This window comes from Exserohilum turcica, assembly GCF_000359705.1.
Source record: "Exserohilum turcica Et28A unplaced genomic scaffold SETTUscaffold_6, whole genome shotgun sequence".
In the NCBI taxonomy this organism is placed as follows: Eukaryota; Fungi; Ascomycota; class Dothideomycetes; order Pleosporales; family Pleosporaceae; genus Exserohilum; species Exserohilum turcicum.
The window spans coordinates 106,752-122,815 of record NW_007360277.1 but is presented as its reverse complement, the minus strand read 5'-3'; the positions used below and the strand labels follow the sequence as shown (position 1 = coordinate 122,815).

At 56.7% G+C, this 16,064-nt stretch overlaps 8 protein-coding genes across 8 annotated transcripts; 4 read left to right on the top strand and 4 right to left on the bottom strand.

Annotated features, from left to right (window-relative positions):
• Positions 1-452: 452 nt before the first annotated feature.
• Positions 453-2,283, top strand: SETTUDRAFT_120676 (uncharacterized protein). Its single transcript, XM_008031359.1, has one exon. It carries the CDS (start codon positions 473-475, stop codon positions 2,084-2,086), a length of 1,614 nt encoding a protein of 537 aa, XP_008029550.1. The 5' UTR covers positions 453-472; the 3' UTR covers positions 2,087-2,283.
• Positions 2,284-3,392: 1,109 nt separating this feature from the next.
• Positions 3,393-4,380, bottom strand: SETTUDRAFT_120673 (glycosyltransferase family 2 protein). Its single transcript, XM_008031358.1, has 2 exons — positions 4,260-4,380; positions 3,393-4,214 (listed from the first exon to the last, which is right to left on the bottom strand). Exons 1-2 carry the CDS (start codon positions 4,367-4,369, stop codon positions 3,593-3,595), a joined length of 732 nt encoding a protein of 243 aa, XP_008029549.1. The 5' UTR covers positions 4,370-4,380; the 3' UTR covers positions 3,393-3,592.
• A 211-nt stretch (positions 4,381-4,591) lies between these two features.
• Positions 4,592-5,215, top strand: SETTUDRAFT_64031 (uncharacterized protein; the record flags this gene model as incomplete). The annotated part of the gene is made up of 1 exon (XM_008031335.1): positions 4,592-5,215. A coding segment is annotated over one exon (624 nt), but the record flags the coding sequence as incomplete, so codon positions are not given.
• A 619-nt stretch (positions 5,216-5,834) lies between these two features.
• On the bottom strand, positions 5,835-7,622 carry SETTUDRAFT_95379 (uncharacterized protein; the record flags this gene model as incomplete). Its single annotated transcript, XM_008031357.1, has 3 exons — positions 5,835-6,170; positions 6,233-6,546; positions 6,590-7,622. The coding sequence occupies 3 exons, from the start codon at positions 7,620-7,622 to the stop codon at positions 5,835-5,837; spliced, it is 1,683 nt and encodes a 560-aa protein (XP_008029548.1).
• Positions 7,623-8,232: 610 nt separating this feature from the next.
• On the bottom strand, positions 8,233-10,344 carry SETTUDRAFT_96729 (uncharacterized protein; the record flags this gene model as incomplete). Its single annotated transcript, XM_008031356.1, has 1 exon — positions 8,233-10,344. The coding sequence occupies one exon, from the start codon at positions 10,342-10,344 to the stop codon at positions 8,233-8,235; it is 2,112 nt and encodes a 703-aa protein (XP_008029547.1).
• A 158-nt stretch (positions 10,345-10,502) lies between these two features.
• On the top strand, positions 10,503-11,666 carry SETTUDRAFT_140445 (uncharacterized protein; the record flags this gene model as incomplete). Its single annotated transcript, XM_008031355.1, has 2 exons — positions 10,503-10,618; positions 10,673-11,666. 2 exons carry the CDS (start codon positions 10,503-10,505, stop codon positions 11,664-11,666), a joined length of 1,110 nt encoding a protein of 369 aa, XP_008029546.1.
• Positions 11,654-12,451, bottom strand: SETTUDRAFT_164964 (uncharacterized protein). Its single transcript, XM_008031354.1, has one exon. The coding sequence runs from the start codon at positions 12,342-12,344 to the stop codon at positions 11,697-11,699; it is 648 nt and encodes a 215-aa protein (XP_008029545.1). The 5' UTR covers positions 12,345-12,451; the 3' UTR covers positions 11,654-11,696.
• A 1,045-nt stretch (positions 12,452-13,496) lies between these two features.
• SETTUDRAFT_164963 (uncharacterized protein) lies at positions 13,497-16,055 on the top strand. The gene is made up of 3 exons (XM_008031353.1): positions 13,497-13,845; positions 13,899-15,581; positions 15,630-16,055. Exons 1-3 carry the CDS (start codon positions 13,506-13,508, stop codon positions 15,677-15,679), a joined length of 2,073 nt encoding a protein of 690 aa, XP_008029544.1. The 5' UTR covers positions 13,497-13,505; the 3' UTR covers positions 15,680-16,055.
• The last annotated feature ends 9 nt before the right edge of the window (positions 16,056-16,064 follow it).

Genomic DNA, 16,064 nt, shown 5'->3' with positions numbered 1-16,064 from the left:
CCATTTCCCTGTCGATCTGAGCCTCTGGGCCTAGGCTCTCTTGCCTCTGTTCTAGCACTTGGGCTTCGATAGTATCGCTTTCTAGTGGCATTCTGTTGCTGGGGTTCTCTTATTACTAAGCAGAGTGGTCTGTGTGTTTTTGTTTTGAGTGTGAGACGTGTCTTAACTATCTGCTCTTATAGCTTATAGCTCCACAGCGCGCACGCTGCACGTCTTAAAACTTGCTGTAATTAGTTTCTTGTAAGGGATTTGTATATATTTAACAAAAATTACACCTATTCTAGAAAACTTGACGTTGGTGTGTTGTGTGTGTCGGTCTGTCCTCGGTACTTTAGCTTGAGTAACAAACACGACCAACGCCAACAGCAATCCACAAATACTCTTTCCTCATGATTCGTGCATCTTGACCTTCGCCCTCGCTCTCGGATTCCAGACACGAGACAGTCTAGACTGTTGATTGCCGTCACGCGACATGGCGTCTCTACCGCCGCGCCCCGCGTCGCAACGCCGACGCTCGTCTCCGGCCGAGCCATCTCACTCCCACCCAGAGCAAGGCCCAACACGCAGCCTGTCGGGTCAATCGGTAGACTCGCAAACACTCTTGCTCAACTCTCGGTCGTCACACGCGTCTCTGGAGCAGCAGGAAGAGCGAGAGGCTCCCGCCCAACATTCCGCACCGCAAGAAGACGATGAACCCCGCAAGTGCTGGATTTGTTTCAACGACGAGACAGAAGACGACGAGACAAGTTCAGAATGGCGCAACCCGTGTGCGTGCTCGCTGGTGGCGCACGAACAGTGTCTACTCGACTGGATAGCAGACATGGAGGCGCCAAACTCGCGGCGGCGGGCCGGCACGTCGGCGGGAAAGATACTATGTCCACAGTGCAAGAGCGAGATCAAGGTGCAGCGGCCGCGCAGCTATGTCGTGGATGCCGTGAGGGGCGTCGAGCGCCTGGCGGGAACTCTGTTGCTGCCTGGGTTCGCTCTGGTGACGGGCACGGTGCTATACTCGACTCTGTCGCTATCAGGGACTGCGACAATATACCAGATATTCGGCACGGAGGATGCGTTGCAGATTCTCGGCCCGCTATACCAGCCGCCAGACCGAAGAGTCAACTCAGTAATGATGCAGTGGCTCGAGCATCTGCGACGACACTGGAGGTTGGATCTGGGGCTCCCTCTGATACCCACGGTGCTTGTTGCGAGCAGAACCACCTTTGCCGACTCGTTTCTGCCCTTTCTTCCGCTCATCTTCTTCGTCAGCTCAGGCCAGCCAGGCGATGAGCTGATGCAGCTGCAGTGGCCCCCAAGCGCCGCCTTTTCCTTTGCCGCACTGCCATATATCCGCGGCGTTTACAATGCATACTATGAACGCGTGTGGCTGCCGCGAGAGCAGCAGTGGCTCAAGGAGATACAGCCTCGAGCAGGTGAGGACGCAGATGCCGACGGGCAAGTAGAGGGCGAGCACGAGCATGCACACGATCAGGACAATGCAGACGTAGTGGAGGAGGTGGAGATTGAGCTGGACTTTGACATCTTTGCCGACTGGAACGATGGCGGTGATGCAGACAACGAAGCGCGCCCTGCACCACAAGACGCAGACGACGACGCCGACATTCCCGAACTGGTTGAAGTCGGGCCCCAGGCAAATCCCGCACCCGCTCCAAACGTGCCCATGCAACCCGCCGCCCAGCGACCCCGACGCGTACGACGCGAACGCGGCGTCACCTTTTCCACCACATCGCTCGCAGACACCATTCTCGGCGCTCTCCTCTTCCCGACCATTGCCGCGGCAATCGGTGAACTTCTCAAACACACCCTCCCTTCCTCCTGGGTCCATTCCCCCACCGGCGCTCCCCCTGCATCCTGGCTTGGAGGCCTGGTCAAAAACAGCGGCAGAGTCGGAGGCGTCGGCAAGCCAACTGGCTTCTTACAAACACGCTGGGGCCGAAGCATCGTCGGCGGATGCATGTTTGTCGGACTCAAGGACGCCATTATGCTCTACGTCCGGTGGAAAACCGCGCAGAATCATCGTAAAAGGGGCATTTTGGATTATGACGGGACGAAGAGGAGGGCAGGGAAATAATCTCTTCGTTAGTGGTGAGTTGGACGGATGGAGAAGAGTTTTGTATACAGAATTGCATGGCCTAGGTACTGTTGGCACGCTGTATTATATTGATTTCAGGGTTTACTACTGACTCACTCGTATTGCTCTTGTTGCCCCTGGTGCTTCTACTCGAATGGTCTGGAAAGATGGATAGTATTAGCTCACAAGACATGTTTCTTTTTCCCTTCAAATTCACGTGCGTGCTTGTAAATACGACTGTTGTGTATATTGTGATCCAAGTAGTCGGTGATGTTACTATGAGTTTGGTTCCAAATACTTGACTCTTCATACTTGACTCTTCTCATGTCTTTGGGAATGAAAAAAATACATTCGCCTAGTAACATTACATACAATACTTGGGCAAAAAAAAATACTCCCGACATTTGTGATTGTACTTACTGTGGGAGGGTGATGTACATCTCCCACTATCATCCCATCCAACAATCCCGTCGTCTATTTTATTTCCCAACCACTATATATATATATTCTATTCCCCAATCCACTTTCCATACAAGTAAAGTTGGAAAAAAAATATTATTGAATTCTACACCCTTCACACCTCTCTCCTCTTCTCTTCTCTTCTCTCCTCGCACGCAAATCCCATGCGTACATGTATGTTATACAATACGCCGTGCCCCCTGCATAATACAGAATAATGCCATGTATGTATGTAAGTAAAATATTAATATCTCTACTTAGTCTTGCTAGAGGTAATTTTGCATCTTTCTCTTTTTCTTTTTTTTTTCCCAGCTAATTACACCATCTTAATACCGCACTATGTACAACTCATCGAGAGCTATCTACCTGCATCCAATTCAACTCTTCTAAGAAGAAGAAGAAAAAAACAAAGATCAAAGTACTCTGCACAAGCAGTCTTTTCACAGTTTTACGCATACTATAGTAATTGAATTGACCCATGTATCTTCATCTCGCGGGACACTCACTTCGCGACGTGCATTTCTTCACTACACAATCATCACGTGCAAATCACGCTTTGAAGTTGGAACAAGTACATGGTAGTAGTATACCTCTCTGTACATGAGCATCTCTGTATTTCTCAAATACGCTCAAGTACACAGATGATGAGTTGAATTAGTAACTACGTTTTTATATCTAGAAAGTACATATACATTCAACTCAAGCTTATCCCATGCATTCTATTTTCTATTCTTCCAGCCTCGTCAAGAGAAGCAGCGAGATATCTTGGCATTTCACATTGAATATGATATCGAGATGAACAGAAGATTGAGCCACGGAAACAATAACAATTCATACACCACAAATGGTTAAACATGGATGCATTCTCAACACGTCAAGTCTCAAGCGTAGCTCTAGAATGAGACAATGACAGAAGATTATCAGTTAAATAGATATTCTGGATATGTAAAAAAAGTCAAGATCAAGTTAGCATCTCACCCCAGTCCAGGATATCTTGACATGTCCCGTGCCGATGCGCCAACGCCATGCAACCGTCCATAATCCAGACTAGACCTTCATCCACAATGAAAACACACCCTTGGCATACTCGACAATCTCATCGCCACCAAGCTTGCTCTCACCATACAGACGGTCAACAAAGGAAATAGGAACCTCGCCAACCGTACATCCCATAGCCTTTGCACGCACCATCATCTCCATCTGAAAGGTATATCCCTTGCTCTCGGTACTGCGAATGACCTTTTGCAAAATCTCCTTCTTGTACAGGCGGAACGAGCCCGTCAGGTCGCTCACACCTGGCCTCAGGACAGTGTCGGCAAAGAGATTGGCGCCTCTGCTGACAAACTTGCGCTTGAGATCCCATCCATAGACGCCTCCGTTGCCCGCATACCGTGTACCCGTGACAATATCGTAGTTCTTGGTCTTTTGCAGCGCAATCATGGGCGCGATGAACTTGGGGTGGTGCGAGAAATCCGCGTCCATGATGATGACAAAGTTGCCCGTCGCGAATTGCAGGCCGTGAACGTAGGCGGTGCCGAGACCGAGTTTACCAGCGCGCGCTCGGATCTGGATGCGCTCGGGAGTGTAGACTTTCTGCAGCTGGGCGGCGACTTCTTGGGTACCGTCGGGAGAGCCGTCATCGACAATAATGAGCTCCCAGTCGAGGTTGCTGTAATTGTTAGTACAGCAAGCATTGAGTGTTGTTGCGACGTACTTTTCTGTAAATGTCTTGTTGAGCAGCCATGTTATTATAGGAAGGTTACGGCGCTCGTTGTAGGTGGGCAAAAGTACAGAGTACTTGTTCTTGGACTGTTCGGGAGCCATTTGAGGAGTTGTGCTGCGAATTGGTCAACGAGCGACTGCAGTGGAGTGGACGTGGAGGTTGAGGGGAGGTGATCGTGTCCGCATTCCCAGGAGGACCCTGACCTAACCCGTTTGGTACGTCCCGCAACCACACGACTACACGTGCATACCAACAAACTTATCACGTCTCGTCAGGTCATGAATTAAATCATTCAGTCACAGAAAATGCCACCAAATGGAAGAGACCTCCTCCTCTGCTTCGATGCCTTTGGAACCCTCTTCGCCCCCAGCATCCCCATTCCCATTGCCTACGCGCGAGCCGCCGCCCATCACGGGATTCGCATTGGCAACACGCAGGACGTAGGCACAAGCTTCAAATTGGCCTTTAAGCAGGAATCGCAGAGAAATCCCAACTACGGCAAGTCGAGCGGTCTCGGATCCGAAAAATGGTGGGCCAACATCATCCACGCCACCTTTACTCCGTTTCTGCGAAAAGACCAGCCGTTTCCTCATGCACTTACAACAGAGTTGCTCGACATTTATTCTTCGAGTAGAGGATACACGCTATTTCCAGATGTAACTCCATTCTTCAGCACACTGCGGGCTCTGAAACAACAGCGGATACGAGAAACCGACGACTGGCCGTGGCATAACACCGTCGTGGGTATTGTGACCAACTCGGATGATCGTGTACCAGGAATCCTAGAATCCCTTGGTCTCAGCATCGGGCCCAGAAGAGTCGGTACAAAAGACAACAGAGACAAGGAAGCTAGTTCACATGACGACATAAGCTTTGTCGTCCTGTCATATGATGTTGGGGTTGAGAAGCCGCATTCGGGCATGTTTCGCGCGGCAGAGGATATGCTTGGGGAGATGGTGGATGCGGGCTTGGAGGAGTTCGAAAAGCTCTACGTGGGCGACGAGGTGGAAAAGGATTATTTTGGGGCTCGGGATGCAGGATGGGGCGCACTATTGCTGTCAAGGACTCCAGAAGCACCATCCAACCAAGGCATCACGCGTGTCCACGTCAAAGGAAAAGACGGCGAGACGAGCATCGTAGACACAATCAGTAGCCTCTCAGACATCGCCAGTTGGCGACCGAGCAGGCCTAGACCGCCAACCGCTCTATCCCCCCTCTAAGCTACATGCATGATAATTCATCCAAGTCATCACTGTGTGCATGACAGACTACCAAAACCGTCCATCATAATCATCTACCATCACTCTTGCTTTGTGTTGCCGAGGCGTCAAACATAAGAAACGTGAATCATGTACAAGTTTGCCCGCAGCCCAAAACCAATGACTGGTAATCAAGTCCCACTTTAGTTTTCGGGTCCGTCCAAATGCGCCTTGAGATGCCGCTTGTTGCGCCGCATGGTATCGTCTGGGGTGTGACGCTGCTGGCTGCAACGTCACTGTAAAACGCAATAGTCAGGACAAATATGATAACAAGTGAGCTCGTTGCGCGTGGAACATTTGGTTCCCTTTACAACTCTTCGTCTTCTTCCATCTTGGTCTCGATCGTGGGAATATTGCTCTCCGAGTTGCCCCGTTCCTTTGAGGCGCCCATGAGCGCTTGGCCCAGACTCTTGCGGACCGTCTCGTCGAATCCGGGCAGGGAGGCGCGTTGCTTCTTAAAGGGCGAGGCAACCGAACTTGAAGAGCTAGGTTCCGTCGACGGGTTTGCGGGGGCCGACGACGGACCGTCGTTTGTCGAGCAAGCGTCGGGCGCTGGTGTGCCAGATAGGGGAGATCCAGAGGCATCCGACACTGAAGGACCGACGGGGCGGCCTACGGGCTCGGCTGAATGTTGGCGTTTGAGCTAAAGGGTCAGTATATTCATCCATTCATCCATGATCGACTACGTACCTTGATCTTCCGAACGCCCTCTGCAAGCTCGCCCTGCTTCAGAGCATCCTCTGGAGATAACAGAGCCTTGTCCAGAATATCCTTGTCGTCATCGACGTCGTCGATTTTTACATCATCCTCTTCATCCGCATCGCTGTCCATGGCGTCATGGTTCTTTTGCTTGGACTTGGGCGATGTTTCCCGGTAGCCGCCAAAGTTTTTTGTTCCCATACCGGCATTCAGGGGCTTGAGGCTGCTCAAGTCCAGTGTGCCCGATTTTCGCTTGGCGGCGGGCGAGGTGACCTTGGCCGGCTCCTTGCTGGTGAGGATTCCCATCTTGCGCAATTGGCCTGCTTGGTTAGCTGCGAAGTCGACTGATTAGTTTCCACTTACGTTCTCCACGGTACAGGAAGGTAAAGACGGCATAGGGCTTATCCGGGGGATCTATGCCAGTGACCGTCTGGGTGCTGATGGACTTGGGGTCGAGCGTCTTTGGTTTTGCAAAGCTTGTCGTGTGGTCGATGTCGTCGCCCTCGCCGCCGTTTGCCTCGTCGTCGTCGTGTGCGTCAAACTGGGGCGAGTACTCGCCGCGCTTGATCTCGCCCGAGGCCAGGACGCGGAACAGGGCCACCTTGATCTGGCCGGCGGCCTCGGGTATCGGGGGCTCGTCCTCGGAATCCGAGTCGGTGGTGAAAAAGTCGTCGTTTCCAGAAAGCGTCTCGACGGGCGCGTCCTGGCTCTCGCTATAGCGCAGCACGCCGTTGCGCGACGGCTTCTTGTCCTCGTCATCGCTGCTGTTCATGGCCTCTCTCCGCTTCGCCCGCTTCTTCTCGAGGCGCTGCTTTCTCCGCTCAATCTTGGCCGCCACGTCCTTGTCCTTGCCCTCGAGATCCAGGCCATTGAGCCAGCGCTCGAGGCCAACCTCGCGGAACAGAAACTCGCGCTCGGCGAGCCCCCCACCTTCCGACTCGGGGACGCTCACCCAGCGCGAGTTGACCCACGTCTCCTCGCCGCGGCGCAGCAGCGTCGCTACCTCCTCCTTGGCGCGGCCGTCAAAGTAAATGTAGGCGGCGATTGTCTCGTTGGGCGAGGTGGTGAGGGGCTTGTACGGGGCAATGGCCGACGTGTGCTTGCCCCGCTCGCCTGGCTGGCCGGGCAGGCCGCCGACGACCTTGGGCTTGGGGTTGGGCTCATCGGGCGTGGGCTTGGGGGTCGAGTACGGGACGTGGAGGCCTGGGGTGAGCAGGGTTATGGAAATGGCAAACGACGACTGTTCGGGCTTGGTAGCGCCCGGGGGTATCTTTGCAGGCGGGACGGGGATGTACGAGGTGATGCGGTGGTGCTTGGACTGCTTCTGGATCGAGTACTCGGGCAGTGGGTTCGAGTCTGCGTGGATCGAGACGGCCAGGCCCAGGAAGGTCGGCATCGTGGCGTGGGCGTCGAGGGCGAGACGGTGAAGCTGCGGCGATGGGGGAGCGGAAGAGGCCTGGGCTTGGCAGAGGGCAGAGGGTGGAGGGAGGGAGAAAATATCCCTGCGAAGAGAGCCGCTGCCGGAGGGGCGCCTACGCGAGTAAGTAGGGCGAAAAGGGCCGCGAGGCGGTGTGAGGTAGCAACTCCAAGTGTCTGTGTTGTTGGTTTAGGCGGAGAGCTTCCACACATTGCCAGGCCAGGCCAGTGTTGGGGGGGGATCCACGCCCCCCCGTCACGAGCCAATCACGACGGCACCTGACGCCCTGCCTGCGAGATGCGCGATGCGAGATGCGGCCTGCGACCTGCGACATGCCCTGCCCTTTCTTTGAACACCATTGTCGCCGCCACCAGCCTGTCTGCGCCTCTGCTACAGACGGGCTGCCGCCGCCGCTGCTGCTGCTGGGGCGATTGGCGTGGGGCTGGCCGAGTGGCTAGCCGCATGCTTGCTTCTTCGCCCGACCACGCCGCGAGCAACGCCTGTTCGCAGACCACGGCCAGCCAGATACTGCACTTGCTGCATACATGTACACGCCAACATGCTCATTCAGGGTATCCCGCTGCTCCGCCTACTCGTCCTCGTCCAGCGCAAACATGTCCTCTGCCCGCGGCCGCAGCCGCCGCGCCCTGGCCACGGCCGTCTCCCCCGGAACCACCTCGCCTTCACTCTGCCGCTTGCATGCTGCTGCTTCTTCTGCGCCCTCCCTCTCCTCAGCCACAGCGCCCTCTGCTCCCACGCCCGCCGTCTGGTCCGCTGCGCCCTCCACGTGACCCCGCGCCTCGCCATCCACCTGCATCTCCTCGTCCTCGTCGTCGCCCCCACTACTGACTGCTTTGCGGACCACGTTGCCCTTGCGCCTCCTCCTCTCGGCCAGCCGCCGGGCCTGCTCCTCCTCCTCCTTTTGCCGCTCGCGCGCATTAAAAGCCTCGTCGAGGTGGTTGAGAGTGGGCTCGTCAAACAAGTGCTCGTCCTGCCACACCTTGAGAATGACATTGACCTCGTCCCGGTAGCTTCGCTCCGTCATGCGGCCCATCTCGAGCTGCGCAGGGAGCTGCTCGAGGTGCTGCAAGACCTTGCGCTCCACTAGCTCGGTAGCAATGGCGAGGCGGTATTTGTACGACACCCCAGACTCCTTGGCAGTGACGAGGAGAACGTCTGAAATGATGCGCAAAGCATTGAGCGTCACTTGCCGCGTGTCCGGCCGCCTGAGGTCGTCTTTGGAGTCTGCATCCGCTGGCTTGTATCTCGGATTCGTGTCTGTTAGCTGAAAAGGCCGGATCATGTTGGACACGAGGATGTGCACCACCTCGTCCATGCCCTGCCCAGCGTGCTCGACTGCAAAATTCGAAATTGCCGCAATGTCATCGGCGACGATGCTGCCAGGCGGAAGTGATGTGAGCAGCCAGAGCAGCATGGCTCTTGACCGCGGACTCATGATGCCGTGGCCATTGTCAACTCGTCCCGGGTAATTGTCGCCGACAGGCAGCGGCTTGTACTGCGGCTTCTCCTTTTCGTCCTCGTCGTCGCTGTCCATCATGTCGTCGTCGGAATCAAAAGCCCCCAAGTGGTCCGCAAACTCGTCGGCGAGCGGATCAACAGGGCCACGCCAGTCGCCGTGGCGCTCAAAAATCTCCGGATTCGGACTGTCGCATACAATCTGGTGCAAGCGCCAGCGATAGTAGCGGTTGACAGGGTGCTTTTGATCGTAGAGCCAGGCAAAGCGCTCCTCGTCCTGTACTTGCGGGTCATTCATCAGCGCCGCCTCAAACTCCACACCGCCCAGTATGACGCCTTCTATCGTCTGGTGCACCAGCCTGAGCGTTGCAATGTCTGGCGGCTGGTTTGCCGTGACAATGAGCTGCTCCGTGTCTTCGCGAGGCCTGTCTCTGCCACCGCCGCCCAAGTCCGGGGGCGGTGCAAAGCCCTTGGGTATTTCCGGTGCCTGCCATCGTGCGCCAAACGGCTCTGTGCGCTGCGCCGTGTCGACCGAGCGACCGCCAAGATACCTGTCCAAGTGTAGATAGTAGCCCTTGCCCAGGTACTTTTTGTCGTTGAGCTTGTTCATGGCATCATCGAGGTCCCGCGCGCTTGCATCCTTGTCGAACATAACCTTCATTGTCGCCGACGGCCGGCCCTTGGGCGAGGGGCCCTGCGGCGGTATCTTCTCGACCCGTGTAATCTTCAACGAGGGAAAATCGGCGAACAGTTCCTCCACTCGGCGCGGATCGATTGCAGGCGGCAGGTTGGATGCTTTCGCTACGACCGTCGTAAACACATTCTCAGTCGACTTGGGACCAGCGAGCGCAGCAGGTCCTGCGGGCGCTGGCCCTCCAAATCGCGATGGCACCTGTGGCGGGGGCCGTCCTGGAACTCCGCCAGGCCTTGGGTAGCCATCCAGAGGCTCAGCGTCGAGTGTGCCGGGGCCGCTCTTCATGGTTCTCTGTCTCCCTGTGAAATGCCGCTTGCTTCCCGTGGGAACAAAGACATGCTCGGCGTCGTGGTCGCGCTCCAGCTCGCCCAGTACGCTCTTCTCTGCGCCGTGCTCGGCCTCCAAATCCGCCATGACCTTGTCGAGGGCATGCTTCTCTTCGCGCGCCTTTGCCTCCTCGTCTTCCTTTGCCTTGGAATTCAGTTGCGCCTTGTTGGCCTTTGCGGCCCCGAGCGAGAATTTGAACGCCATGTCTGGGCAGCGTGGTGAGGTCGGAGTCGAGCTTGCGGCAGGTCAGTCAAGCCTCGACACTAGCGCGTCTCGCCGGGTGCCCACATGGCCGCCCGCAACGTCATGCCATCAAGCATGCCATCGAGACCGACAATACAGACAACCATCAGTTACGCAGCATGTCGCTACCGCAGCATGTCAACGCCCTCCTGCGCTTCCTGACTCAGGACGCCAAGGTACCCCTAGCGCAGGCCATGGGCAAAATCAAGCCTCTCCAAGCGGCCAAGCTCAACACGTAAGCACGTGATAGCGTTCCACCGCGTTCCAGCGTGCCCACTGACGCGCGCAGGGCCCTGGATCTGGCAAAGGCCGACTTTGAAACACTCGAGCAAATCTTTGGCGACGAAAAAGCCGCGCGACAATGTCTCAACGCCGCAAAGCGAGTGTCCAAGAAACGCGGCGCAGACGACGAGGCCGCGCCGCTACCAGCAAAGAAGACGAGGCCGATACATGGCCAGCCACTCAACGGCGCACAGCTCGAAGCCTCGCTTGCACTGCCGGAACCAGACATGGACGAAAAGGTGCTGAGGGCGACTGTGCTCTATACCAACCGCGCCCCTCTCGTCCTTGCTTTCGCCGTCACGCTCATCAAATACACGATGCCTGAACAGCCCGTGTCCAGCAGGCTGAGCCTAGCGCAGGCCGTCACATCGATGAACAGCAAGGCCAAGGCGGTTCATATTGGGCTGGATAAAGGGCAGCCTGCAGAGGAACAAGGGTGGGGTGAGGGGCAACCGCTTGTTCGTATCATGACACGCGACGTGCGGGTTATGAAGCGGTGGGGCTACGAATGGGAAGAAGAGACTGTCCAGACGCCCGCGTCTTCGCCTGATACAGTGGTGGATGAAAAGGCAAAGGCACCTGCGCTGTGGGGCGTGGACCTCGAAGCGCTCAAAAAGGCGAATCAGCCTGGTGCATCGGGGCTCTCCAGAGGACAAAACAATATGCCCATCTACACTGCACAGAGCGCCAGGGCATATCTGCTCAAGGCATTTGACACGCCAGAGGATGAGGTTGAGCAAGACATCAAACACGCAAAAAAGCCGGCTGTCCTAGCAGCCCAAAAGCAACGCAATCTCGGGTTACTGCTGGGCGCACTGGAGCTTCTTTTCCAGTCGTGGGCGCAGATACTCAGCAAGGATGATGTCGACAAACGGGCTTGGGCATGGTACGTCCGTGTTCGTCCCGACGTGGCTCAAGGAGCGGCAGGCTGGGGAGGCAAAGGCAAGGTAAGGTTGGCAGACATTCTGGACCTGCAGAGGCCAGCAGAGCAAGTGCCTTGATTCACCGAGGGTATCTAATTCATTGCTAAACTACAACTTGAACTCGGCATTGGTGAGCTCCCAGCCAACACCTCCAGCGCCTTCTTTTCTACTGGCAAGCTTTTCAGCCAGTGCGAGCTTCTTGTCTCGGTTTCTCTCCGTACAGAGCTCAAACACCGTGCTCAGGTTGAGGACGAGAGAATGGAATGGCGGGCTGTTGTCCACCAAGTCACTCAGAATCGTCCTTGCATCCGAAATGCGTCCAGTGTACAGCAGACACACGGCTAGGTTTTGAGCCACCATGGCGTCTTCCGGAAACTGCTCGTGGAGAGCCTGGAAGGACGCGACGGCAGCTTGGTAGTCGGAGTTGGCGAGCTGAATGAGGGCATTGAGAGTGCCGTCGATCAGGTCATCGGGCGAAGTTTCCGACGCCCGCGCCAAACAGCGACGTGCCGATTGCACATCGCCTATACGCAGCCAGACCAGCGTCTCCATAATAATGATTTTTCTCGAGTCATCGCCGTCGGCCGCAAGCGTGCCCAAATGCCGGCCCGCGCCCTCGAGGTCGCCCATCTCCACCAGGACATTGGCAACGCGGATGCCGCAGTCGCGCAGCCGGGCCCGCCACAGCTGCTTGTCCTGCTCAGGGCCTCTGATGATATTCTCTCTGCACTCGCGCGCAAGCTCATAGTACGCCATGATGCCCTTGCGCCATTCGCCATAGCCCAGGGCAGCCAGACGGACTACCAGCAGCCGCAGTTCCCAGGGAACCAAATGGGCGTTTGTGAGGGGGTGTCGGTAAAAGGCGCTGCCCAGGTCACCGAGGACCTTGGACTCTTGGGCGGCAAGGGCGTGCTCCTGCAGCAGGCAGAGACATGCGAGGCGCACATGGACCAGGTGGAAGAGGGTATCGTGGTCGCCCGGGGCGGCGGAAACCAGGTTGCGGGCGGCGGCGATGGCAGCGAGGCGATAGTGGCCCGAGAAGAGCAGCGTGTCGATGGGAGACGAGACGGGCGGTGCGTGGGGGGCGTTGGCAAAGGGGTGCGGGACATTTGTGACGGGCAGGACGTGGTAGGCCTGGGGATCCTGCATGAAGCTGAAGTCCTTGGAGGGCATGTCGTCAATGGCGCGGCCGGGGGCATTGTGCGGATGCGGAGGATGCGGGGAAGCCTCGGGGCGGGCTGGCGAACGGACGCGCGAGGGCAGGCTGGCAGTGCTTTCGGCAAGAGGGCTGCGCGGCCGTGTGAGCTAGGCAGTCATGGACGGCGGCCGTCAGGGCGGGGTCGCATACTCGTCAACAATGGTGTCGTCGGCATCGAGCGGGCCCTTTGTGGAGCGGCGGAGGAGGGCAGCTGGTGCGAGTTAGCTGCTTGTTAGCTGCCTGTATAGAGCGTGTGTGTGAGAGAGAGAGAGCGGTGGGGAGGAGGCATACTTCGCCGGCGCTCCTCACCAGACGCAGCACGGCCGTGGCCTCGTCGCGACGGGGCCTGCATGTCGCGAACAGCGGCAATATACGTCGACGCCTGGTGGAGGGGCCAGGCTAGCAGCAACGTGCCAATGTAGCAGAGTCGCAGTGCAGCAGTGCAGCAATGCAGCGGCAGCGAGCGCTTCGGAGCGCCAAGGCTAGCGCTGACGCCGCTCCGATGTTCGGCCAGGCGGGCCAATTGCACCCCACCGACTTTTCAGATGCGCCACGAACATGCCAGTTTGACTCTGTTCGCTTTGGGCCGTCACGACGCTTGCACCTGCCCTTGGCCATTGACTCAAAACCGCCCCCGGCCGCGTTTCTTCTTCTCCTCGTCCACGCCGCCTTGCTTTTCCCGCCCATTCTTTTCCCCGCCGCGTGCCCCCGCCTTCGCCATGCAACAGTCACGCACGCGAGCCATCAGCGCTCTCAAGGGCTCCCGCTGCTTCTCCACCACCGCGCCCGCGCCCGCCATCTCGCCCTACCGCCGCCCTGCCCAGACGCTCGCGACCAAAGTCACCCACGAAGATGCCAAGCGCCCCCAGAGCACCGCCGCCGCCGCCACGCAGGCGCAACCGCGCTCCAGACCGTCGCCCGCCTTCAATCGCCATGACTACACCGAGGTCCAGCCCTTGAAGCAGTACCGCTCGCCCGCAATGGACCACTCGTTTGTCGGCATGACGGGTGGCCAAATCTTCCACGAGATGATGCTGCGCCAGGGCGTCAAGCACATTTGTACAGTCACATTTTTTTAACCTCCAAATCTTACACAGACTAACTCGCTTCAGTCGGTTACCCCGGCGGCGCCATTCTTCCCGTCTTCGATGCCATCTACCAGTCAGAACACTTTGACTTTATCCTTCCGCGACACGAACAAGGCGCTGGCCACATGGCCGAGGGTTACGCCCGCGCCAGTGGCAAGCCCGGTGTTGTGCTCGTTACCTCTGGCCCCGGTGCCACCAATGTCGTCACACCCATGCAGGATGCGCTCATGGACGGAACGCCCCTTGTCGTTTTCTGCGGCCAGGTCGTTACCAGCGCAATTGGATCAGATGCCTTCCAGGAGGCCGACATGGTTGGCATCACAAGGCCCTGCACCAAGTGGAACGTCCTCGTCAAGAACGTTGCGGAGCTGCCCCGGCGCATCAACGAGGCTTTTGAGATTGCCACGAGCGGCCGCCCAGGACCCGTTCTGGTTGACCTGCCCAAGGATGTTACCGCCAGCGTTCTCCAAAGAGCCATTCCCATGAGTAGCAGCCTCCCCGCTACCGTCAGTGCTGCCACCATTGCCGCACGAGAACTCGCCAAGCAGCAGTTGGACAGCTCCATTAGGCGCTCTGCCAGCCTGATCAACAAGGCCAAGAAGCCCGTCATCTACGCTGGCCAGGGCATTCTGCAGACAGAGGACGGCCACAAGCTTCTCAAGGAACTTGCCGACAAGGCCACCATCCCCGTGACGACCACTCTGCAGGGTCTCGGAGGCTTCGATGAACTCGACCCCAAGTCTCTGCACATGCTGGGCATGCACGGCTCCGCCTACGCCAACATGGCCATGCAGGAAGCCGATCTGATTATCGCTCTTGGCGCCCGCTTCGACGACCGTATCACGGGCGCCATTTCCAAGTTCGCTCCCGCTGCCAAAGCTGCGGCAGCAGAGGGTCGCGGAGGCATCATTCACTTTGAGATTATGCCAAAGAACATCAACAAGGTTGTCCAGGCCACCGAGGCCGTCGAGGGCGACCTTGGCGTCAACCTGAAGCAGCTCCTGCCCCTCGTCAACAAGGTCGATGACCGCCCCGAATGGCTGGGCCAGATTGCGGTCTGGAAGAAGCGCTTCCCGTGGGCCTACGAGAAGGAGGGCGAGAACGGCCTCATCAAGCCTCAGACAATCATGGAGAAGCTTTCAGACCTGACGGCCGACCGCAAGGAGGAGACGATTCTCACGACTGGCGTTGGCCAGCATCAAATGTGGTGCGCGCAGCACTACCGGTGGCGATACCCCCGCACAATGATCACCTCGGGTGGTCTCGGCACCATGGGTTACGGTCTTCCGGCCGCCATCGGAGCAAAGGTCGCTCGGCCAGAATGCACCGTCATCGACATTGACGGTGACTCATCTTTTAGCATGACTCTGACTGAGCTCTCGACTGCTGCAGAGTTCAACATTGGCGTCAAGGTGATTATTCTGAACAACGAGGAGCAGGGTATGGTCACGCAATGGCAAACTCTCTTCTATACGGACCGCTTCGCCCACACGCACCAGCGCAACGCCGACTTTGTCAAGCTCGGTGACGCCATGGGTGTTCATGCCAGGCGCTGCATCAAGCTCGAGGACCTGGAGGATTCTCTCAAGTGGCTCCTCGCGACCGATGGACCTGCGCTCTTGGAGATTGTGACTGACCAAAAGGTGCCTGTTCTGCCCATGGTACCTGCAGGTAGTGCGCTGCACGAGTTCCTGGTCTACGACGAGAGTAAGTGTCTTGATAATAGTATCACAGCCAGCGCTAACTATGTAATAGAAACCGTCCGAGAACGGCGATCTCAAACGAAGAGCAGATCGGGTCGTTAAATATAGTGTTTAATGTTTCGCGTCTTCCTCATTCGTTGTGTATATCCTTGGGTCGGTACCGGCGTTTCTATCGGCATCTTATTTCCTTGTGCCACGCGCATGCAACTGTTTGGCAAAGTTTCGCCAGTCAAAAGTACATATGTTTTTGTACACCAAAATATGAAGGCGGGAAAATGATGCAATTGGTTTCTGTTGGATAGGTTCTTGCTGTGGTAATGAGGAATTCGGCCTCAACCATGGTTTCAGTATGAGAATACCAAGCAATGCTGCCCTTGGCTTGAAAATAAATCGTCTGATCTGGGCATGTAATTTAAGCGGCAAGAATATTTCACAGGGCAAAATTTACACAGGTATAATTCGACATACAAGCCAAGTCAAGTCAACT